The sequence below is a fragment of the Lolium rigidum genome, chromosome 1 (genome assembly GCF_022539505.1).
Source record: "Lolium rigidum isolate FL_2022 chromosome 1, APGP_CSIRO_Lrig_0.1, whole genome shotgun sequence".
Taxonomy (NCBI): domain Eukaryota; kingdom Viridiplantae; phylum Streptophyta; class Magnoliopsida; order Poales; family Poaceae; genus Lolium; species Lolium rigidum.
This window is the reverse complement of record NC_061508.1, coordinates 192,014,806-192,039,044: the sequence shown is the minus strand read 5'-3', so window position 1 is coordinate 192,039,044 and position 24,239 is coordinate 192,014,806. Positions and strand designations below refer to the sequence as shown.

Here is a 24,239-nt window from a genome sequence, read left to right as displayed (position 1 = left end):
TTTGGAAAATCAAATAGTTTTAGGGTTTATTTTGAGATGTCTCCAAGTGGATCTCCCATATAACAATACCCACGAGTCCCCGCCGTGCTTCTCGACGCCGTTCAGTCTTCCTCGCTTTTGACCCCGTCGATCTCTAGTCCCCTCCTTCCGTCGTCGTCTTCGCTCGCAAGGAGCATCAGACAATGGCGGACGAGACGTACGTCACGTATGTCGCCTTTGAGGGGCACGACATCAAGACCACCGTCACGTCCTCCGGCACAGCCGTCAAGCGCTGGCTCCGGGAGATCCGCTACATGTACCGCTGGGTCTACCACAAGCTCATCGTCGGGCTGGACGTGGAGTGGCGCCCCAGCTACAGCCCCGTGCAGAACCCCACGGCGCTCCTGCAGCTCTGCGTCGGCCGCCGCTGCCTCATCTTCCAGCTCCTCCACGCCGACTACATCCCCGACGCCCTGGACGAGTTCCTCGGCGACCCCGGCTTCCGCTTCGTCGGCGTCGGCGTGCAGGAGGACGCCAACCGCCTCGACAATGACCACCGCCTCCGGGTGGCCAACACCGTCGACCTGCGCGGCCTCGCGGCGGACGGGATGCAAATGCCCTGGCTCCGTCAGGCCGGGCTCAAGGGCATCGCGAGCGCCGTCATGGGGGCCAACATCGAGAAGCCACAGAAGGTGAGGGTGGGCCGGTGGGACGCCTACGAGCTATCGGACGAGCAGATCAACTACGCCTGCATCGACGCGTTCGTATCCTTCGAGGTCGGCCGGAAGCTGCTCACCGGCGACTACTAGCCGGCGATCGAGATGTTGATCGAGGTGATGGCCGTACCTCTCACTAGTGCGTTCAGAATTGGGTCCGTTTCAACGTCAGAGAAATCCGTATGTCTAGTTGCGTTTCAAACTCCTGTTCTCTGTTGCTTTTAGATTGTTTGTGAGTGAACTCTGTTCCTGTAGAGAAGATTCAGCTTCATGTTTGTGTTTCATCAGCCCAGATTTACGTGCCTTCGTTCCGTTTGTTGTATTGGCACATAAAAAACAAGATGAACACTCGAGAATTTAGTACTTACTCTATCCTACAATAGGATGCCTCTAATATTTAGATAAAATTAAGTTTCTCAAAGTTTGATCAACTTTTTTAGAAAAAAGTATCAACATTTATGATCCAAATTAATATTCTAGAACCATCGTAAAATATATTTTCATATTATGTGCAATTTAAAATTTTGGATGTTATATTTTTGGTATATACTTGCTCAATCTTTTAAAAGTTTAACTTTGACTAAAAACTATGCATCTTAATTTGGAAAGGAGTATTAAAAGACCTTTAATGGACGATTCAATCTTCAAAACGCCAAACGCCCGTACCGCTAGTATTCCCTCCGTCTACAAATAATTGAACATCTAGCTCTAAACTTTGTCCACAAAAGAGTGTATTCCTATCTTTTCAATGCACTTTAATTGCTTCTTTCTCGCACGGAAATCAAACCCTATAATATGGAGCAAATGTTCTCCTTGTTTTCTACAAGCACTTAGCTCATTGGAGGTAAAATAATTAAAGAGGAGAGATACATCTTCCTAACAATTTTTTCACTTCACTTCTTAATTTATCTTAAAAAAACTCGTATGTACACTTATTTATGGACGGAGGGAATATGTTGCAGCCGTTACTGCTACTATGCTCACACAGTATGATAATTGGCGTAAATCTACCACAATTTAAAACAATTTATCTCAAAATCACCAGGATACATATTTTTCGCAAAGAAACCACCTATCTAAAGTGACACCATGACAAGAAGTATTTTTTGCGAGACCGCAGTAAGTGATGACATGGCACTAGATCCACTCATCGCTTAACTCATCCTTCAAAGTAGACATGGGACCCACATGCCTCCTATGTCTTTTTTATTTGCCAATCCCCTCCTCGTTACCTCGGGACTCTCCTTCCCCTATTGTCGACTGCATGCATCTCCTACTAGTAGCACTAGGAAAAGTTCTATCGCCGGTGCACCTATTTTTCTTATCGTCGGCGCACCAGCGTACGCCGGCGAGTACAGGTTGGTGGTAACATATTTTTGCCGGCGCACCAACTGGTGCGCCGGCGGTAACATGATTTATTGCCGGCGCACTAGCCTCGTGCGTCGGTGGTAATGTTTTTCGAAATCCAAAAAAAAGCCGACCTAGATCTAGATCTAGATCGGACTCGTCCTCGAAAACCATGGCCATGGGCCGCCGTGTTGTCGCCGCCACGCCGGTGTATGAGGTGGAGGAGGAGGAGGAGGAGGAGGGAAAGAGGAGAATTGAGGAGAGAAAGAGGCCATTTCCCATATATACTATAGGTTACCGCCGCCGCACCACCATGTCTCTGCGTCGGCGGTATTTTAAAAAAAAAATAGAAAAATCTTAAACCTTTTCAACTGTTGCAAATGTACTCAAAAGGCTACGGTAGTTCATATATAGATCGAATGTAGGTATATAGATGGAATAGAAATAAACTTGAAAAATATTCCTTGAAAATGTAAGATTGACCACACTTGGGCCTACTGATTGGATGTCAAATTTCTCATTTATCTCCTTTCTTTCTTCTTGTTATAAATCCATAATATAATACGCTAGAAGAGTTTACTTCAACTTAGCATGTTGAAAAAGAATTCAAGGGTTCGTTTGATAGAATTGCTACTAAATTTAGGATTTTGTTGTAGATTTCGAAAACAAAGTGTTGCGGTCAGAAACCCACCGGCGAGCAGCGACGGGCAACACAGTAGAGCCGGGAGGCTTCCAGGACTGCGGCTGGCCCTGGTCCCTCGAGCGACGGCCCGCAAAGCCTCGGCACACACGTCCGATGCTGATGCAAGGGCGTGCCACCTGACCTATACACGGTCGGGAAGGTGATGGATTTGCTTCGCTTAGTTTCCTGCATGGCATACACGTAAACATTAAATACGAGCCTCGATCGGCTCTCAGGTTGTCCTGTGAATCGGCTCAAGGAGCCGATTCACCCATGATCCATATGAGGTATACGATCACATGGTGGTCCTGCTTGATCAATATAAAGCTAAAACGACCTACGACGATTTAGGGTTTTCACCACATAATCGGAACATCCTACGCGTGATTGAGCCTGGCAGCCACGCACGGTGATAATAAACCGACCCTAGATGAGGCCTAAAAACCAACACGAAGTTGATCCCCGGAACATCTCATCTAGGGCTAGAAAACTACACCCTACGTGCTACTGGATCCTTCAACCCGTTTGCAAGACCTAACTATGCAGATATTAAACTAATCCTTGAAGAACAAGGAGCAATCATAACGGATCGGATCTGCTAAACAATGATCAAGCGGGGTGCCGCCCTTACACCTAGGATAGGCGTAAGGGCGGCTAGACGTCTAAGGGCTGCATGGACGAAAGCATGTAACACGACGGAACAATGCTAACCCTAACACATCTATGATAACTACGTTGCTCGCCATCAACAAGGCTTCGGCACGAGCAGCGCATGAACAACGAATAAACGTTACGCCTAGATCGCAAGATGCGATCTAGGCAACATATGTCTACCGGAAGAAACCCTCGAAACAAGGGGTCGGCGATGCGCCTAGATTGGTTTGTGATGAATGTGATTGTTGTTTATTTCAGAAACCCTAGATACATATTTATAGTCCGTAGACTTTCTAACGTGGGAATAATCCCAACCGTGCACGAGCCAAATTCTATCTAACCGACACGTATCCTACTATATTTACAGATACACGGGCAAAACTAGCCCAAACTTTGTATACAAGGCCGATTCATGTATTTCTTCCAGGCATATTCTTCAAGCCCATCTTAATCGCGGCCCACCTCTGATCCGGTCAAATTCTGGTGATAACACATGCCCCCTGGTTTTGGAAATGACAATTCTAAAATCACTCTGTTTTTTCTTCGTCGGGTCATGTCGTGGCAGAGCAGAACCGTCGCAGTATCCCTCATCATGATGCCTTGCCTTATCAACTTCTCTGCAAGATTTGACAGTTTTAACATCACTTCCTCGGAAACCGTAGTGGCATTAAATCTCCACTATATCCCTTTTATTTAACCGCATCGAGCAGTTTGCTTCTTCATCCCCTCCTCGTCCTCTGTTCCTCTGTAGTACTCGAAAAACCCGTCTTCCACCATGGACTCCTCCTCCTCTTCCTCCTCCGGTCTCTCCTACCGGTCTTCCTCCTCCCGCTAGTCGACGCCGGAGGACATACGCGCCCCAGAGCGATGGGACGAGGCGGGTCGGGACTTCTCCGTCCGGTCGAGAGGACGATGAATCCACGACCGATGGGGAGGACAACCTTCGTTTCCTCATCGACGGGGATTCGGAGGAGGAGGGCGACGAGGATGCTCTGCGGGCGAAGACATCTCTTCAGATGAGGAAGATGAAGAAGTAGAGGAGGACACCTCCTCCCGACAGTACCCGCCGATGAAGCGCTTCCGCGCCGGGTCGAATGATGATGACGACGATGATGATGACGAGGATGAGTATGGGGCCCCTGCCGAAGGTTACGGCGGCAGTGACGAGGAGCCCGCCGGCAGCGGCGCCGGCGGCGGCCACGGCGGCACCGACGAGGGCAGCAACGGCCCTTAGGCTAGGACTAGTAGCATAGGGCTAGTAGTAGTAGTGCATTAGGCATCGGATGATCCTTTTGAGAGTCATCGGCTCTTTCTTGTAAAGCCGCTCCTTTGAATCAATAAGAACTGTCCTTCCAATTTGACTCTCCATTTATCCAATTTCAAGTCTTCTATTTGCCGCACCAAGAACCGATAGCAATGTATCGGACTTTTCGCCCCAAATGCCCACGAAGCCAGACTCAAATACCAATTTAGACAGTCATCCAGGCACTCCTCAAATTTAGACTGTAATTTAATATCTAACCATAATACTTTGCAACCCTAAAGCCGATGGCTGTTCATCGGCTGTTTTGAAAATCCAGTCTCCTTCAGGTTAGATAGTTTTGCCAATGATGTCCCTTCATCTCCTTGCAGCAACAGGACGGTCCAGACCCTGCAGGTGAGGACGGCTCCCCTTTCAGATTCCTCCCAACAGTTCCAGTGGTCCTCTTTTGCAAAATCTCACCACCTTTGAAGAAGGTCGTGATGCAGAGCCAGCCGATGACACCTAAATCGGCTTCAAAAGCAGAGTGTCCACTAGGTCAGCTGCCCCCCGAGCCTCAGTCAAGGCGAGAACAGCGGTGAGGAAAGTAGCTGCCAGGAAGATTCTGAGGCGCTAAAACCCTACTCCAGCTCAAGAAGGCTTGCACGTAAGTTCCGCCCATGCTTTGGCTGATTTCATTCATCCTTCTAGGCTTCTGCATCATACTCGTAGTCCTTCTACAAACCTCTACTGAAGAAAACTCTAGTGAGGACACGCAGTTCAATCGAAGAGACTCGAGCTCGGGCAATTCGTTTCCCAAACTCCCATTAGAGCGGGGCGGGGGCAGCCTACGCATAGAAGCCGATGCATCCGAGAGAGCCCGCAAGGAACCGCAAGCCTCTCCATTTGCAGATTGATGACACCTCCAATGGGGAAGTCGAGGAGGTACCCATGCCATCCGCCACTCTGGCCCTAGCAACTTCTACGAGTGTAGTTGAGAAGGTAGCCAACTTGGCCAAACCGACAGCAGAAACGCCAGAGCCGATCATCTCTTCTTCCGTTGAAAGCCGATATCGCAGACCAATGCTAACGGCTTAATGAGCAACAGGCTGCCTTGGACGCCACAACTGACACATCTGACAGCACTGCTGACTGGCGACCCTGCGCAAAGGGTTGGAGGTCCTTGAAGAGAAGGTCCGGGCAACAAAAACAGCTCATTGGAGCTGAGGAAGCTCTCGTCGTTCATTCCCTCGAGGAAGCAGAAAGCCTCGAAGCTGGACTGAAGGCCGACTTGGCCGAAACCCGCGCCTTGAACACGCGGCTGAGTAGATCCTGTGTAATTTGTACTAGAGTCGATGGGCTGTGCATCGGTCTGTACATTTATGAATTTTTTTTGCGGCCGATTTTTCTATCGGCCCCCAATGTTTCCCTTGCACATGTCTCGCACATGTTCATCGATTAGGTGCCCCGAGCCGAATACGTCGGGTAGCTGCGGATATCGGCTGCGTGGTTAACCGAGACTGCGTATTTGAACATCGGCACCGTCATGACCAATGTTGACTTCTTCCAGCTCGTCAGCCGACGTAAACCTGTATCCCCGCTTTCCGCCGCCCGTTAGATCGACGTTGAACACGGGCAGAACGTATGGTGAGGATAATTTTGGCCGATTGCTGGAATCGGCCTCCATGTTGATTGAATTGCTCAATGAAGGTTTACATCTTGGTCTTACTTCAGTATAACTACGTGACATGCTCGAGATGAGATTCGGGCTTTTATTTTTGGGGCCGATCACAAGGATCGGCCTTGCCATGTTCGCTCACAGATTTTGTTCTTGTTACACGGACAGGCCGGTGGATAAGACCAGCCTCACCCCGTTTTTCGTCACGTCGATGCGCTCGCAGTCGTCCAAAGTAATGCCTGAGAGTGGCTCTTGGCCTGCCGTCTCCCAAACGTTCATGCCAGCTGTTGAAATCTCGGCTGAGTCATCTGCGTGGACGACCTCTACTTAATCTCCATCCCATTGTATTAAACATTGGTGCATCGTGGATGGAATGCAACAGTTGGCGTGGATCCAATCTCTCCCTAGCAGGACAGCATAGGTGCTCTTGCTGTCGATAATGAAGAATGTCGTAGGGATGGTTTTTCTTCCTACGGTCAGATCCACGTTCAGAACACCTTGCACTTCAGATGCTTGGCCGTTGAAATCGCTCAGTGTAACGTTGGTCTTGATCAGATCCGAGCTAGAGCGTCCCAACCGTCGTAGCATGGAATATGGCATAATGTTGACTGCCGCTCCGGTGTCCACCAGCATCTTGTTGACGGGCTGCCCATTGATATAACCTCGTAGGTACGGGGCCTTCAGGTGTACGCAGCTTCTTTCTCGTGGCTTTTCAAAGATAGCGGCCGTGGGCCGCAGTCAAGTTGTGCCACGGGTACTTCGTCCAATCACGGAGCACTAAACTCCGCTTGGAAGGATGAACACCATGTTTGTGCCAGCCGATGTCTCATCATCGGCTTTCCTTTGTTTGGGGCGCCACTCTTTCTTTTGTGGCCGACCTTCTTCGTCCGAGTTCGCTGAATTTTCGCGGCCCGGATCAGGCCGCGCCTTCCTTAACGTGTGCAGGTATAACCTTTCAGCTTCCTCCAAACCACGTAGCCGCTGAACCCTACGCTTTTGGGAACGGCTGAGTCCATCAGGGCACCACCTTGGCCGGTGGTACTTATCTTCTTCTTCTTCATCGTCGTCTTCTAACTCCTCGAGATCTTCCACCCGAGAGGACTCGACGAACTTGTTCCGAGATGGAAGCGGCCCTAGACGTTTGAATACTGACACGGCTCCTGCGCCCTTCTTCTTCTCTCTACATTACGGCGATTGCCGATTGTAGGCAATCGGCTCATTCCTGAATCCCAGCAGTGTCTGAAGAAGGGACAGTCCCAGTGCCTATCCACGTCGTCTTGTTCTCTTGATTTCTCCTTGGCATGGCGCTCATATCTCTCCTCGTCGCAATCATGCCGATGGTCTCTCCTGGCGTCTCTGCTAGCCAGACGATCTCTTTCGTCATCGTCGTCATATCGCCGGCGTTGGTCGTATTGACTCACGTATTTGTTGAGGAGGTGATCAGAGAGAGGTCGCTGATATCGCACATTCTTCACTTCTCCCTGCGTGACGTAGCGCTTTCCATCGTGCGGAGCCGATCGCGTGGAACGGCTTCCTCTTTGTCCTTGCTATGAGAGCAGCTGCCCTCGTCTCTGTCCTTACCGAGTGGTGCCCGAGTCCTACCATGTTGATGTCGAACGAGAAACCTGGCTGGCACCTCCCGGGGTAAGTGCACTCCACCATGTTAACGGCGGGGAAGGGGTGCGTATCGACTTTCATGGCGTGCGGCTAAAAATTAGCCGCCCTTGTTCTATCGCCATTTGGATCTGCCGACGCCACACCTGCGGTCGTTGGTGGTATGGGTGAACGTGTTATGCCACTTGCGGTATGGCTTCCCGTTCGGCTCCTGCGCCAGTGGGGATTTTGTGGCCTTCGGGTAACTTTAGCTCGCTTCTCCTTAAGTAAGAGGTCGAAAATTTGCTCGGCTTTGGTCACGTCGAATTCAAACCCTCTTGGAGGACCTTGTGGCTTAACCCACTTGCGGGACACGGGGCTTGCCCCCGAGTCCATTCGGCCATTGCTACCTCTTGATCTCCTGCAGAGCCTTCATCTTCATCCGCCTCAACCGGGACCACCGCACGCTTGAATTTATCCCGGTACACCTCCGGGTGGCGGCTTGTTCATATAATGACGGCTTACGCACCATATGCGCCGGTGAAGGGTACTGCGCTTGGGAGGCCACATCCTTGATCGGTGATGCAAGACCCACCACCGCCAACTCGGTCGCTTCTTTTCGGTCACACCAGCCGAATAGCATCGGTTCCTAACGATCTGAAGCGGCCTGGATGTATTCGACACCGTTTCTCCGCGCTTCGTCGCACTTGTGCTAGATCGGCAATGCCGGGCTCGGAAGCCTGCGAGTGATACTGCAGGTGGAGCTGTTCTTCCAAGCCGCTTCCAAGTCCGGATTGAGTCCGGTGGCGGCGATGTGTACCACCCGAAAGCCGATCCTGTGAGGGACTCGTGCGAAGAACCTCACACGTAGTTCATCCGATGCTCGAGATCGTGCCCAGCTGCGCCAAATATCGGCTCACATGCTCGATTGAGCTGGGGCCATCTGACCCACTAAACTTGGAGAATTCGGGGAGCCGATATTTGGGTGGTAGTGGGATCAACTCGTACTCGTTGGGGTACGGCTTGGAATAGCCGATTGCCCTCCTTTTCGGCACCATGCCGAACTGGTCTCTCAAGATGGTGCGATCTGATCCGCGGTGCTTGGCTGCGGGAGTCGGACTCGCGAAGATTCGGCTGGAGTGGCATACTTAGCCAGCCACGCTTGCTTCTCAAGCTCCGAGCCAAGCTGCAGGAGTTGAGCTCCGGAGGTTCGTCGGAGTGGCATACTTAGCTAGCCACGTACGCTTCTCAAGATCCGTTCCGAAGTTCCTCCTGCTTGTTCTAGAAGTCCCTGTTGTTGCGGTCCGGTTTGAGAGCGCCCGATTCTTGCGATCCGGCACATATGTGCACGTGTATCCGTGAGGGATCTCCTTAGGCGCCTCATACAAGAAGCTGGTAATCACTAGGGTCACCACCGATCTTGTAGACGACGTATGCCGGTGAACTCGGCACTTCTGGTGCTGCCAACGCGAACGGCAACGGTGGTCGGGACTGGAGTGGTATCTCTCCTTGGTGAGTCCCTAGAGCTGGTCCTGACGGAGAATACTGATGGCTCGTGATTTCCTGGATCACCCGAAGGGCGACACGCTCCAAAGTGTTCACCAGGCTCTCAGAATGGCGGTGCAGCGAATGAGCTACCATGAAGTTAATCTCCTGACGCAGAGACCTGGTGCGTTCTTCTGAAGGGGTAGACAAGTCCACTCCATCGAGCGCGCCTTCAGGCGAGAACCCCTTCCACCTGAAGCCGTGTGAGCGGGTTCTCTGGAAAGAGCCGATGAGGTCGGCTTCGAGGATAGCTTTGACCTCGTCATACTTCTTCTTGAGCTCCTCGGTCGGATCTTCGTACGTGACCGGAGTACCTTCCGCCATCTCGGATGTAGATGGCGATGCGGTTGATGTCGAAGATGGTCCCACCGGGCGTGCCGTGAATGTGTTGCGGTCGGAAACCCACCGGCGAGCGGCCGACGGGCAACACGAGAGAGCCGGGAGGCTCCGGGACTGCGGCTGGCCCTGGTCCCTCGAGCGACGGCCCGCAAAGCCTCGGCACGCACGTCCGATGCTGATGCAAGGGCGTGCCACCCGACCTATACCCGGTCAGGAAGGTGATGGATTTGCTTCGCTTAGTTTCCTGCATGGCATACACGTAAACATTAAATACGAGCCTCGACCGGCTCTCAGGTTGTCCTGTGAATCGGCTCAAGGAGCCGATTCACCCATGATCCGTATGAGGTATACGATCACATGGTGGTCCTGCTTGATCAATATAAAGCTAAAACGACCTACGACGATTTAGGGTTTTCACCACATAATCGGAACATCCTACGCGTGATTGAGCTCGGCAGCCACGCACGGTGATAATAAACCGACCCTAGATGAGGCCTAAAAACCAACACGAAGTTGATCCCGGAACATCTCATCTAGGGCTAGCAAACTACACCCTACGTGCTACTTGGATCCTTCAACCCGTTTGCAAGGCCTAACTATGCAGATATTAAACTAATCCTTGAAGAACAAGGAGCAATCATAACGGATCGGATCCGCTAAACAATGATCAAGCGGGGTGCCGCCCTTACACCTAGGATAGGCGTAAGGGCGGCTAGACGTCTAAGGGCTGCATGGACGAAAGCATGTAACACGACGGAACAATGCTAACCCTAACACATCTATGATAACTACGTTGCTCGCCATCAACAAGGCTTCGGCACGAGCAACGCATGAACAACGAATAAACGTTATCGCCTAGATCGCAAGATGCGATCTAGGTAGCATGATGCTTACCGGAAGAAACCCTCGAAACAAGGGGTCGGCGATGCGCCTAGATTGGTTTGTGATGAACGTGATTGTTGTTTATTTCGAAACCCTAGATACATATTTATAGTCCGTAGACTTTCTAACGTGAGAATAATCCCAACCGTGCACGAGCCAAATTCTATCTAACCGACACGTATCCTACTATATTTACAGATACACGGGCAAAACTAGCCCAAACTTTGTATAAAAGACCGATTCATGTATTTCTTCCAGGCATATTCTTCAAGCCATCTTAACCGCGGCCCACCTCTGATCCGGTCAAATTCTGGTGATAACAAAAGTAAGTTCGTCTTTTAAGTGCATGCCAATCGATTGAAGTTGTGACTTTGCAGGAGCAACTAGCAACTATATTCGAATTGACGCTGAAACAGATTCACGGCTCTCTTATGTTACCCTTGAACAAGCGATATGCCTACTACTCCTAGGAGCTAGCGGTTGGCATGTCAATCATGTTCAAAAATGTCAACACGATTGGCTTCTTTGGTGAGGTGGCGCATAGCCCTCGCGGCAGTGTCCTCCGCCGGGTCCTCATTGATATCCGTCTGCTCAAGTGGCGGAGGTAGAGCGGGGCCGAATTGGTCAGCCCCATCTCCCGTGGAGGTGGAGGGGGCGGAGGAGAGCACAGTGGTGGCGGCGATTTGGGAATGGAGGCAGAGCGGTTGCCAGGACGGTAACAGGAGGCAAGAGGAAATGGGGGTTTACTCCATCTGAGGCCTTGCGACCGCCTTAAGTAGGGGCTTCGCAGGCCGGGATGAAGTATCCCTCATCCAAAATCGCGATGCAAGCTGAAATGGAGCATCTGTTCGGACATGTTTTTAGTCCAAAACCAAAAAAAAAAAAAACCTGCGACGCCAGCACTGGATAGGAGGTCTGCTAGAGATGCTCTTTGCGACATTCTTGACAGCAGTCCCCATATGTGCAATACCACCCATAAAGTGGTGGATACATGTGGTGCATATGTCCCTTAGATCAGCCCTCGAATCTAAGAAACATTGAACTGATTCTGTTCGGCTGACCGATCTGGCTAGCCATGGATTTCATTTCCACCAGATGTTCTTGATTTAATCCGTCTAAACTAGTTAATTCTCTCGGTCTTTGAGAGGGGGCGGAGCCAGAAATATATTTGAGAGGGGGCTTCTTGGGGCACTTGTGTTGTATTTAGCTTAGTAAGTGGGGACATTAATGGTGACAGTCTAGCACTTAACCTTGTTGGTGAAAATTTAGTGGGGGCAATTGCACCCACTCCACCTGGATCCGCCGGTGGCCCCACGCCGACTTTGCAACGATGAGGGGGACTAGCTCGCAGCATTAAGGCGCCTTTTGTGCCGACACACTTTTAGTGGACTACCAACTATTTTTGTTTCCGTGATTCGTGTCAGTTCTGATTTCAGTCTTCATCTTGTGATGTTCCAAATTTCTAACTCATTTGCTCTCAGTTCTCAAGTTTGGTACTTCGACCAGTTCAGGAACTGAAGATTGTTGTTTCATACACACTTACAAAACATGTGTAGTTGCTATTTTTCCGGCTTATTCACAAATATGGGGATCAACAATTTGCACTAGTATGGATAGTGCTAGGACTAGGATGGGAGCATATTCCCTGACACCTAGATTATGAAACAGAGCTCTTGCTTCGGATTGTTCACCATGCAACAACAATCAACTGTGTGTATAAAGTGCCACAATAGGTTTGGCCAAACATTGGAATCCATCTCAACTGCAAGAAATGGTGCTACTTGCATCGATTGCACATATCCTAGTAAAGAGAACTTCAAACTGAAACAAGGAGCTAAAATCAAACATAAAGTGAGTAATTTTGTGGAGATGGGATACCGTGAGGAGGTGAGGCCACAGATGGACCATACAACAGCGGAAGTATTGATTGCAGAAATGAGAATGTTTCCTTGCCCAAGATGTTGCCCGTGAAGACATCATTCCTTTTCCTTTTTCATCAGATAGATTCAGCCATACAAGGGTGAAGCAGTAATGTTGACCTTCCATTGAACAGTGTCGTAGTGATAGTAGTTCCTCTGCAAGGGGGAAGAGATTGTTGATTGCTCAAACATGGAATTTAGGTGCTGGTTAGTTGGTTATAAGCTAAATGTTGGTATATTCTTTAGGAGATGAGTCACACCTTTTTTTCAGCACAATATGATCAGGATATCCCTAATAGTCCGTCCATATCTTCATGCATCATTGTGGTGGCTTCACAATGCACATCACTTTGTACTTCTCGGCCTGTAGATTCTGTGGTGCCGTGTTGCATCATTGCATGCTATTATGCTGGCCTTTATGTTCTCTCGATTGTCTCAGAGACTGTAAGTCTGTGGGCAATGATCTCCAGCAGTGATGTCCCTGTGTGATGCCCAGCTGTTCCCTCAAGGTCACTAGTTTTCATTCCAACCTTAGTCTTCTTGGATGTGGTCATCAGTTTGGAATGATGGCAATCAAGCCCTTTCAGATGTTCTTGCCACACAAAGCGAAATTCTTCAGCGTTTTCCTCGGCATCATTTCCATATATTTACATCCCACTTTTTATCAATAGGCAAGGACAGGTCACCAGTGTCAGGATCTCAAGATTACCCATCACAGATGAATTAAATGTAATTTGTTGATAGAAACTGCATTCATCACTCAAGATTGATGGACCATTAACTGTACCAGTAATTCTAATTCACACACAGAAACCGCTATGGTAAATTCCTCACATGTTAGGATGTTGAGCACTGCGCAGACCCAATGCATCAACATTCATGTTCTTGTTGAGGATCAAATACTGTTGCAAACCAATGAAATTTGCTAGTATACATTGTTATTGGTATTCTTCACCAGTAATCCCCGCATGAACAATGGCCACGTCTAAAGTGATGGAAACGTGTCGTATCCCTCAGAATGATTTCTCGATCCTCGATCTTGGAGATGAGCTTTGCAGCATTGTGACAATCTCCACAAATCCTGAGATTCTTGAAAATCCTCAAGGTTAACCCAGGAGCAGTACTAATCAGGCCAAACGCAATTGCGAGCTTCTCGCTGTGCCTCATTAGCATTTGCACCTTCAGACTCTCCTCTACATCATGAAGTGCGAAATCAAGATCTGGAACATAACCCATTGCCTTCATCCGCTCCTCTAACTGCTCCAGCTTTCCATGAATCAAATGAAGCTGAGGATGTAATCTGTCATTTGATCTAAACTCGTGAATTACGCCCTTTATCTCAACCCAGCTGTACCCGGGTGTTTTGACCACTGCATTATCCTTCATCCACCGCCTTACTCTAGAGACGTCGGCCCACTGATTTGCTGCAGCATAAATATTTGCCAGCTGCACATAGGCGCCTGCGCTCTGCGGGTTCTGCTCGATTAGCTTTCCAGCAGCAAACTCAGCAAATTCCAAATTCTTATAAACTCTACAGGCAGCCAATAGAGTGCCATATGCAGAAGGATGTGGCTCAAAGGGCATAGAGCGAATCAAGTTTACCGATCTTTCAAGCAAACCAGCTCGGCAGAGAAGATCCACCATGCAAGAGTAATGATCAACCCGGGGCTTAATTCCATAGGCTTCCTGCATACCCTCAAAGCACTGTATTCCAAAATCACACAACCCAGTATGGATACAAGCTGTCAACACTGCCACGAAAGTAATCCAGTTTGGCTCAACTCCTTTATCCTTCATCTTCTCAAACAATCTGATAGCTTCCCGTCCATCCCCATGCTGAGCGTAGCCGGAAATCATCGCATTCCATGCAACTACATCCCTCGTGCGCATCTCACCGAACAGCTTGCAAGCGCCCTCCAAGTCCCCACACTTGCAGTACATGCTCACAAGGGCCGTGCCCACGGTGACTCTCCTACTCAGCGGCAACTTGATGCACCACTGATGTACCTGTCTCCCGAACCCCAGCGCAGACAAGTTGCTGCATCCAAGGAGCACGCTACTCAGCGTCGACTCATTTGGCCGGACAGCGGCAGCCGTGACCAGAGCCTTGAACACCCGCAAGGCGTCCTCCGCGCGCGAATTCTTGACGTAGCCAGCAACCACGGCATTCCACGAGACCAGGTTCCTCACCGGCATCGCGTGAAAGAACCGGACGGCCTTCTCCACGTTGCCGGCGTCCATGTACCCCGACACCATCGCGGTCCAGAGAACCGGGTCGTCCTTCTGCGGCGCGTCCCGGAAGCACGCCTCCGCCTTGCCCATGTCGCCAGCGGAGGCGAACCCGGAAACCATGGCGTTCCACGAGACGGAGTTCCTCGCCGGCATGGCCAGGAACACGGCCCTGGCCTCCTCCACGGCCCCGCTCCTGGACAGGCCGGACACCATGGTGTTCCAGGACGCGACGTCCCTGGCCGGCATCGCGGAGAAGAGCTCCCGGGCGCCCGCGACGTCGCCGCGGGCGAAGTGGCAGGAGAGGAGCGTGTTGTAGGAGACGGCGTCGGGGTTCGGGATTCTGTCGAACAGGTGGCGCGCGTCCGCGAGGCGGCGGTCGGGAGACCTCGCGTAGCCGGCGAGGAGGCGGTTGTAGTCGGCAGTAGTGGTCTGACGGGGCGTGGACGCCGAGGCATCCGCCCCGGCGCGCCGGATCGGTGCCGTTGTGAGGGAGCGCGCACCGACGACACCCAGACGAAGATGGCGCCCGATCATGGCATAGTGGAATGGGGAAGCGGCCTAGGTTGGACTTGGAGGCGCGACTAGGAAAGTGGGAAGTGGGAAGGAGAAACAGTTTAGAACGAGCAACCCCTCGCTGCCGCGATCATGGACGACGACGATATATGCCCAGCGCCATCCACAGCCTGTGCATCCTCCCTGCTCTGTTTTGCAAACACTTCCCAAAACGAGAGGATGGTGTGTAGGCAAAGAGTCCCTGGTAAACAAGTATTGCCTGAGGTTGCCATTCAACTTGTATGGCACCTACGGCTAATCAGAAACCAACGTTATACTTAAATCGTCAGCTTTCCAAGCACCACAGATTCAACTATAACACAAGTAACATCCATCAAAAGCACAATTAGTCCTGATGACTCGACGAATCAAACGTACATATGGCTGCAAATAATCCACATATATGAATGCAGACAAAGAAAGTACTTCAGCCCTTTAGTCTAATGCCTTGTGCTTCGGTCACTAAACCTCTTGCTGCTTACCCAGCATCACATCACAAGGGAGATCACAAAGATAACAGCTGTACCTTGATAACAGCAGAAAGATCATGCAATACAGTAAAAAAAGGAACAAATCTGCCAAACATGATCGGATATAAGATATAATTAGTTCCAGGAGCCAATACGGTTGCTTCAGATGGTTCTCGCAAAGTGTCGACGGTTCAGGAATGATATAAGAGGGACATACATAAGTGTGCCTTCAGAGAAGCAGATAAAATTCCAGTCTACCAACAAAGTACGAAGCATAGTAAAAAAGGAAACTATTGGGTAGTCTTGTCTAATCTGCAGAACCTCTAAGACGAAACCCCTTAGCTTGTTCCAGTATTGATGCATGCATCACCTCTTCCGTTTCTGTAGCTTCCACTGCTTCAGGATGTGGTCCACGACATCCCCCATGCTGGCCTTTTTGTTCTCCTTGTTGTTCCAGAGCTCAGACACCACGTAGCTGCCGCTGGGGTTGTACTCGTTGATCTCCAGCAGTGCCGTGGTAACAGCCTTGTAGACCTCTTCTCCGAGCTGCTCCTTCAAGCCCACCAGCTTCTCATCGCCTTCATCGATGATTTGCTGGAGACACACCACATCATGTTAACACTGCATTATGCACTTGTCAGCAGCAATTGCACAAGATGAGGGCTTACCTTGTGCGTGTCACCAATGGCCACCACCTTGAAAGGATGCCAATTAGCGTCCCTAAGATTAGCTTGCCACAGGGAGCAGAGTTCAAGAGCCTTTGTTTCGGCCTCTGCGCCATACCTTTCCTTGCAAGCACTAAAAAACGCCTTCTCATCCAGTTCACCCATCCTCTTGATTCCAATGATGCTACGAGGGTTTAACAAATCAGCCAAGCCCTACAAAAAACAAGTCAAGTGATTCAATGTCCTGATATGCAGGCAAATAAATTTGGCAATGGCATCACTTTTATATTTTGTTCATATCTGACAAAGCGTACAAGGGAAAATATTATTGTGCCATTAACTAGTAACCACGGCAAAACAAGAACAGCAATTGCAGTCAATGCTTAACACCTGCTAAAAACTGCGGACATGCAGTCGGCAGACGTGAATCTAACCTTGGAAGCTGCTGGTTATTGGCATATAACAATTAATTCACAAGACTGTTTCACAAGGAGGGTTTGTACAAAGATGTTAGATATTCACACATGCTCATGTCTCAGGACATAAAGATTTAGAAGTTGGAAGGGATTCTAATCAAAATAAGGTACAATTGTGCAGAACTTGCTTAATCAAAATAAGGTCAAATTGTGCAGAACTTGCTTAGGAGAAGACTAGTACATCACGTTACCTTAATCAGCTCTTTCTTTGCATCTTGCAGTTCATCATTAGTCATCCTCTCCTTGATGATCAGAGTTTGATTTAGCTCATCCATGTGCTCCATGGCATCCATTCTTTCATCTAGTTGCTTAGTCAGCTCTTCAGTGCGTTTCTTCACATCAATACCCTCTCCCTCCATGTGTTTCACCACCTCCAGTTTGCCTCTAAGTTGTTCTATGTCCAGCTCAAGCTTTTGCTTCTCATCGAGCTGCTCCTCTAACATCAGGATTTTGTTCAAAGCAGCTTCCTTCTCTTTCTGGAAGGTATTTGACATGTTAGAGTAAATTCTAGATTCTAGAATTCAAAAGACACTTGAATGAAAGCAATAATTGGAGGGTAGAAATGGATACCTTATGTTTCTCGACAAGAATTCGCACACCTTCATTGGCTTTCTCTTGCTCAATTCTGGCCATGTTGAGGGAATCATTTTGACCATCATTCTGCATAGGAATTAGTTTAGCAGTAAGATAATTAGCCAGCAAGCTTGGTCTAGAAACATATCGTCACAAGCATGCTAGGATGCTAATTAAAAAGAAAAAATATCAATATATAGATAAACAGAGACAAATTACAAAGAAACATGCATCCTACGCCCTAGAAAGACTACCATCGATATCCACAAAGACTCAATTCTGACATAGTCACATAGATGCGATACTCTTTACTATTGAGGGGGGTTGATGTGTTCGCTACTGTTCCATTATCTGAATAATTCAGATTTGCATATGTTTAGACCTCAAACATGTGGCGTGGTCGCTGTACGGTCGATGTGTTGAGGTAGAGTTTTATAAACTTTGTAGTGATGGGTTGTGCTGTGTTTATGACTCATTTTGATACTGCACCTAAAAAGTAGGAACTCCGAATGACAAGCAAGTAGTGATCATGATAGTTATATAAGCAAATCTTGAAATAAAAATACAGTGATACATGCTTTGGTCTCGTATATGGCTATAGTGGCCTACAACTTCTATTAGCTGTTAGGATGAATTAAGGATGATGCATCAGATAAGGATAATGCCTCTCACTGTTAACCTTGCAAGCTTCAGTGATGCTGCTTGTAGGCAATCTCCTTCTAGCAAGATAAGTGAGTTTTGGCTTGTCTAAATGGAGAGGCCCAGGGTTGAAGTTGTGACAAAAATCCAAAATGTAGGCCACTATAGCCAAGTCCTCGTGAAAGTGGTGAGGAAGTATGTAATAGTCTCAGTGGCAACCTAGCTACTACTTTGATATCTATGTGCCCTGTGAGTGATAAGAGCAATTGTACATTCTCAAATTTCTAGCGAACAGAATGCACAAGACAGCATGCAGCAAAATTAAGGAGGGGCCAACATTTATTATTTGATGAAACTAGGCTATAGTTTGATGCTCAGCAAGCAAAAGAGCTCCATGTCGCACTAACTAATCAAGGAACACACATACTTAAGGAGGACCCAGGGACCAGTTTGTTATCCACTAGCCTCCGCCCATGGCACAAGTTAGCATATTATCACGTTTCGAATTATTGCTTCTGCTGTCATATTGACAAAAGAAAGTGCAAACGAGCTAACGGGTGAGCATAATCTGCTGCGCTCTCCTGGGTAGACAATTATATGAGAATTTGCTATGCCTTTCTTTAGAAATACTAATAATTTAGCTGTGCACCAGATGTACCTGGAGCAACTGTTTGCGAGATACAAATTTTGAATCAGACAGCAAAGATTACAAAGGTTTATCTCATCAATTATGTTCCACTATTTCCAGAAAAAAAAATTCTGCTTCTGATGTCTTCATTTTATGTATGCTGATACTTCATATCATCATAGTTGTTCATTCTTGTTAAAGTATTGTTATTTTCACTGCCAAGCATAACCCCCATGTTGCTGTTCAAAATGTAAGACGGTTCACTTTATTACAGGTACCCACGTGGCTATTACGAAAATTAAAAGGTTCTGTGCCACAGGTAAAGGACAACCTATATTGTGCATGCATTTTATTTTTTGGAAAACAACACAACTTTTTAGGGTATTGTCTACGCGTTTAGCTTGTTTGTTTGATCACCTATCAATTACCCATGCATGGTGCTTCTAGGTAGTCCCTTTTCTTTCATAGGAAAGTTCAGTCAAACAGTAAATTGTATGTCCATTTTCTTACTACTGCAGGAATCTATGTAGTGTTTAGACGGAAAAATCTACCATATTTGAGGTGTTAGGGTTGAAATTTGAACCTGCCAAGCGCGCCACACTGACATATTGGCTCAATACAAAGCAAAAGTAGACGGAAATAACTAGTCTTCGAGACTTGATCAGATCACAAACTTCTATTGCTCCTTTTTGTAAGACAAGTAACGATTAACCATACTAATCTGTATATTGATTGTGGAGTCACTGATTTGGTCTAATACGGCAGGACCACATGACTTTCTTTTTACACATCAGAGAAAACTCTCAGGGACCTTTGCGACTTTTGGTGACACTAGTAAACAAATGCAACTATACATTACTTCTTTCCACTTGGGATACTGAATATTATGGAATTATTTAATTGCAGTCAAGGTAATGATGGACAGAAGAAGCTGGAGGTGCTAATCTTAAAGCAATGAACAGAGAGGTAACTAACAAATGTCGGTTTGCTGATAGCCTTTACATGACATCAAATTATCTCTTATTCTTACATATATATACTTATAGGTGCAGATAATAAGGAATAGCGTAAAACAAAGGGGTGGAAGGTTCATACCTTTTTCCTCTCATTCTCCAGTTTTCTTCTTTCCATGTCAGTTTGAGCAACAATTTCACTTAGTTGCTTGGATCTCCTTTTGATGGCACGCTCTTTCTCATCCAAATGCTTTCTCAGCTGATCAGTCTCTTCAACAATTCTCCGCGAATGTTCACGGGCAGCAGACTGCATATTTCGCATTTCTGCACAAAAGACAAGATAAAACATAAAACACTAGACATGATCAATATCAGCAATGCAAAAGAGTGTAGCACATGAGACTTTTCCATTAATGCAGTTCCACGAGGGTACCTTCATTGTAGCGTTGGTGCAGTGAGTCACTGTCTTCCATGGCCCTTTGAAGAGCGAGATCCATCTGATTACACTTGCACTCAAGTTCCATTAAATACTTGCTCTTAGCACTAATCTGGTTTGTCAAATTAGTTATGAGAGTCTCAGTCTTCCGGGACACCTCAAGTTGCAGTTCCGACACTGTCTTCAGTTCACCTCTTTCTGACAAGAACCTAGCAACTGGATCATCTGAATTGTAATCCTCTTCTTTTGCCAGCCAACCAAAAATATACTTTCCCCGCCGACCTGCCTCATTCCATTCCCTTTTACCCAGATGACGGGATTTGTAGTAGTTATGGAATGCCAGGGCATCCTTAAACCCAATCCAATCCTTCTCAAAGTGAACAACCACAAACCCAGTGTACCCATCAGAAGAATCCACAGCATTAATCCGCGAGGGTTTGAAACGATCTAGCTGCTGCATCACAGTGGCTCCATCTTTCTCTGTTTGCTCTGCTGGAACATTGGCAAGGATGCCCATCCAGGGATAAACATACAGCTCCTGATCTTGCACAGGCTTAGGGGGGTTAAACAGTGCTTCGGCTTGTCGCGCTGGCAATGAGCCTGCCGCATCAGCATGATCAGTCTTGAGAAGTTTGGCCAGGGCCTGGTGGTTTGCCTTCACCTTGGCAGCGCGGTTGGATGCACCCACCCCAATGGCATGCTGAAGCAGCTCATTGTAACGGTAATCCTGCTTCTTCTTCCCGAGGCAGAACGGGCATCTGAACCTGTCGGGGCCTAGTCTAGCCGCAAACCTGCCAGACTTGAGGTCCACGTACACCTTCTCAGCATAGTCATCGATATCAGTATCACTTAGCTCTGATGACTCATCGGAGCTGCAGTCCATGGCAGACCTGAACAAACAGTAATTTTTCAGATACAGAAGGCATGACTACAGTAACACACAGCAAGGCATATGATCAGGAAAAAAAAATGGTGCATGAAACAATTCAATTTAAATGAATACTTATCGCTATAGACAGACATGCATGGACAGCAAGAATTGGCATTTCAGGTTCGTGTAGATCAACTAGCTGGTCAAGAAACACAGGAAGCAGCTCATAAAAACAATTGAAAGCAAGATCGGCACACACATGTATCATATAACTTGTGCTCAAAAACTAACGGCAGCAACCACTGCTCCCAGGCAACAAAATATCCAGATGCAAAGTATTATTAGTGTTGTGCACATGATAGGGTCACAAAAGAAGTCCCTGATGTACGTTCACTTTGTTATCTAGTGCGAGGTGTGATTGGATCAGAGCATGGCATTATAACTCAGATTCAAATCTCGACACCAGCCATCCATCATAGTTCGTGGGGCTGGATGTCACGCCACCATTGCCGGACACTAACTGATGGTGTGTAGACTAGTAAGAAAAGTGTAAATGCAGACATTTGAACAAAAATGATGAAAGATCAGTATTAGGCCATTGGGCTGCTCATACATACACAGCGCACACACACAGAACAGCAACGCACGCACGACAACCGGAGAATGCATCCACAAACAGCATAACGCGAACCGCATGCTATACCTCGTCCTGAACGGCCACAGACCCTCTCAGACAATAACACAAACACCTGGCGTTCGCGAACAAGGCAGCAGCCATGCCGAGGAACCCAGCCGGCTCCCACGCCGCCGCACGAGACCCGGCACCAAGGGAGGCCGCCGCGGCAGGAAAGTAACATGGGAGCGCACGGCGAGGCACCGCCGGGCAAACCGAGGAGCAGCGAGGCGGGCATCGCCTGCGCCGCGGGTGAAAAGCTGCGGTTCCCAAACGAACTGTGAGTGACTAGACGCGAGGTTCCCTTTGCTGGGCCGGAAAAAAGTAGATCCAGTCCAGACAAGCCCAAGCCCATCCAGATCCAGCCCACCGAGCGGGGGAGCAACGGATCTTGCGTGCTAGAGGCCGCACTTGGCATGACTGCTGCAGGACAGACGAGACAGTCGGACAGACAGACAGTGCAGACCACCACCCACGCCCTACTCGGATCATACATAAACACACAAATTTACACTGGATCTATCGTGCCTAAAACAAATTTCATCCGTAATAAAAGAATAGATGGATCTTTTCGACAAAAAAAACCAAGATTAGATGACAGAAATCATCTCCCGCAGACAGAAAAAAAGAGAGCGAGAGAGGGGCGATTGCTGCATACGTACATGATATCTCGGCAGCCCTCTCCTAGATCGGATGAACCGAGGCCGTAGCAGCAGTCGATTAATTAATGAAGACCTGCAATTAGTTAAACCAGAAGGGTGATTAAGGAAGGTAGCTGCGAACGGAGAGATGAGCAAATAAATCTAGCACACGAAAAGCATCAAGTATTAATTAGTTGAAGATGGTTAAGGAAAGATGCGGCCGAGATATGGATGAACAGAAGGGAAAAACGCGAAAGCACACACAGCAAGTGAAAGAAAAGGTGGGGGAGGGGGAGAGACAGAGGGTAGAAACCATGGAAGAGGTCTGGATCCAACACATGAGCTCGCAAAGAAATGAGATCCAACACGAACGAAGAAAAAAGCAGGGTATTTTGCAACCAAAAAGAAGGAAGAGACGAAAACGATTCTAGTAGGGAGTAGATGAAATTAAAGAAGAAGCTGCGAGGATCTAGAAGGAGCATATCGGGCATCAGTATGGTTAGCACGCTTAGATCGGGAGAAAATAGCAGGAGAAGAAGCAGTAGAAAAAAGAAGAAGATTATTGTTGGCGGCGAAATTGCTCTCCAACCTCGTCTGCTAGAAGGGGGGAGAGAAGAAGAAAAAGGATAGACGAGGAGGAGGAAGAAGAAGAGGAACCGCAAGAAACCAACCTAGCCGGTGCTCCTCCAACTCCTATCTCTCTCTCCACCGTCCCCTCTCCTCGTGTATGATATACGGAGTAGCAGAGAGGAGAGATGAGATGAGAATGGGAAGGGGCAGCGCTCTGAAAAACCCTCTTCCTCCCTCCCACCACTTTCCTCAAATAGGCAAGGCACGCCGCCCGAGGCGAGCAGCACGGTGCAACCCGGTTCGGGCAACCCGCATCGCGGCCGCACGCGTCGCATCCGACGGCTGCGGGCTCGGCCGGTGGCCGGGCGGTGGGGCCCGCTCGGGCTGCAAGAGCAGGTGGCAAAGGCAACGTACACACAGAGAGAGATGCTGGGAAATGGCAGGCGCGGGCTGTGTCTGGGTGGGTGGGGGAGCGTCCTTGTTTGCTTCTGCCTTCTTTGACTGCCCGTCATGGCTCTGGCTGGCTCCACCCGATACGTGCCGTGTATCTATCTGCCAAGCACGTACGGAGCTCGGGTTCTGATTGGTTCGCACAGCACAATGTGCTACGTACACAGCAGCACAAAAAAAGTTCCAATGTGGTGGCCAAGTTATGGGACGAGAGACACACGGCCAAGGGTGTGGCATGCCGATCGACCATGCCATGCACATCTACGGCGCCGGACATAGCGATTCTCTCTGTACTTTATTTTCTGAGCATGATGAATCTTACAAAAAATTCTTAGGGACTCAACCAACCCATCCCGTTGTACAACTCAGCAGGGGCATGCAGCCCGATTTTTCAGGAAGGGCAGAAAACTCAACCAACCCACACATTACACGTCATTCCGTAGAGCCTCCGTAGCATGTCTTGCCCGTAAGTCCAGCATTATTGTATCTAAATGGTTTGTTCTAACAAAAAGAAAAGAAAAAGATATAGTAGAATTTTCTTCCCTTCTTTGTACATGCTGGTGATTTCGACCAATGTATTTTTTTTCTTGTCAACATATCTAGCAAGGTTTCGACGTGCGCCACGTGGAACGTTGCATGTTCGATTTGCGGTCTGTAATGCTTCGCCACGGTGTTTTCTCATCTTCATCGACGAACGCGTTTATATATAAGAGGTGCGTTGTGCCATATATTGTTAACGTGTAGCGCAAGTCTAGCTAGGATTGGACGATTAATTGTGAGGGTGCCATGTTAGGTAGAAGCTCTCCGCAAATTAAACACCCATGCACAATTCTATG

General features: G+C 48.4%; 3 protein-coding genes across 3 annotated transcripts; 1 reads left to right on the top strand and 2 right to left on the bottom strand.

Annotated features, from left to right (window-relative positions):
* The first annotated feature begins 124 nt into the window (after positions 1-124).
* Positions 125-788, top strand: LOC124682895 (Werner Syndrome-like exonuclease). Its single transcript, XM_047217501.1, has one exon. The coding sequence runs from the start codon at positions 183-185 to the stop codon at positions 786-788; it is 606 nt and encodes a 201-aa protein (XP_047073457.1). The 5' UTR covers positions 125-182.
* An 11,646-nt stretch (positions 789-12,434) lies between these two features.
* LOC124653955 (pentatricopeptide repeat-containing protein At4g16835, mitochondrial) lies at positions 12,435-15,340 on the bottom strand. The gene is made up of 2 exons (XM_047193010.1): positions 12,835-15,340; positions 12,435-12,730 (listed from the first exon to the last, which is right to left on the bottom strand). The coding sequence occupies exon 1, from the start codon at positions 15,338-15,340 to the stop codon at positions 13,526-13,528; it is 1,815 nt and encodes a 604-aa protein (XP_047048966.1). The 3' UTR covers positions 12,435-12,730; positions 12,835-13,525.
* A 624-nt stretch (positions 15,341-15,964) lies between these two features.
* Positions 15,965-22,477, bottom strand: LOC124682894 (factor of DNA methylation 5-like). The gene is made up of 7 exons (XM_047217500.1): positions 22,405-22,477; positions 20,196-21,088; positions 19,905-20,086; positions 17,540-17,629; positions 17,161-17,445; positions 16,497-16,706; positions 15,965-16,422 (listed from the first exon to the last, which is right to left on the bottom strand). Coding segments are annotated over exons 1-7 (1,890 nt in total). The 5' UTR covers positions 22,407-22,477; the 3' UTR covers positions 15,965-16,194.
* Between the last annotated feature and the right edge of the window lie 1,762 nt (positions 22,478-24,239).

What these genes read in the sequence shown, in the direction of transcription:
- LOC124682895 (XM_047217501.1), top strand. Translation starts at nt 183, where the DNA reads ATGGCGGACGAGACGTACGTCACGTATGTCGCCTTTGAGGGGCACGAC.
- LOC124653955 (XM_047193010.1), bottom strand. Translation starts at nt 15,340, where the DNA reads ATGATCGGGCGCCATCTTCGTCTGGGTGTCGTCGGTGCGCGCTCCCTC.
- LOC124682894 (XM_047217500.1), bottom strand. An exon ending in TGGAGAATGAGAGGAAAAAG is followed by an intron (nt 17,630 to 19,904) that starts GTATGAACCTTC and finishes ATTCCTATGCAG; the next exon opens with AATGATGGTCAAAATGATTC. An exon ending in TTCTTGTCGAGAAACATAAG is followed by an intron (nt 17,446 to 17,539) that starts GTATCCATTTCT and finishes AATACCTTCCAG; the next exon opens with AAAGAGAAGGAAGCTGCTTT.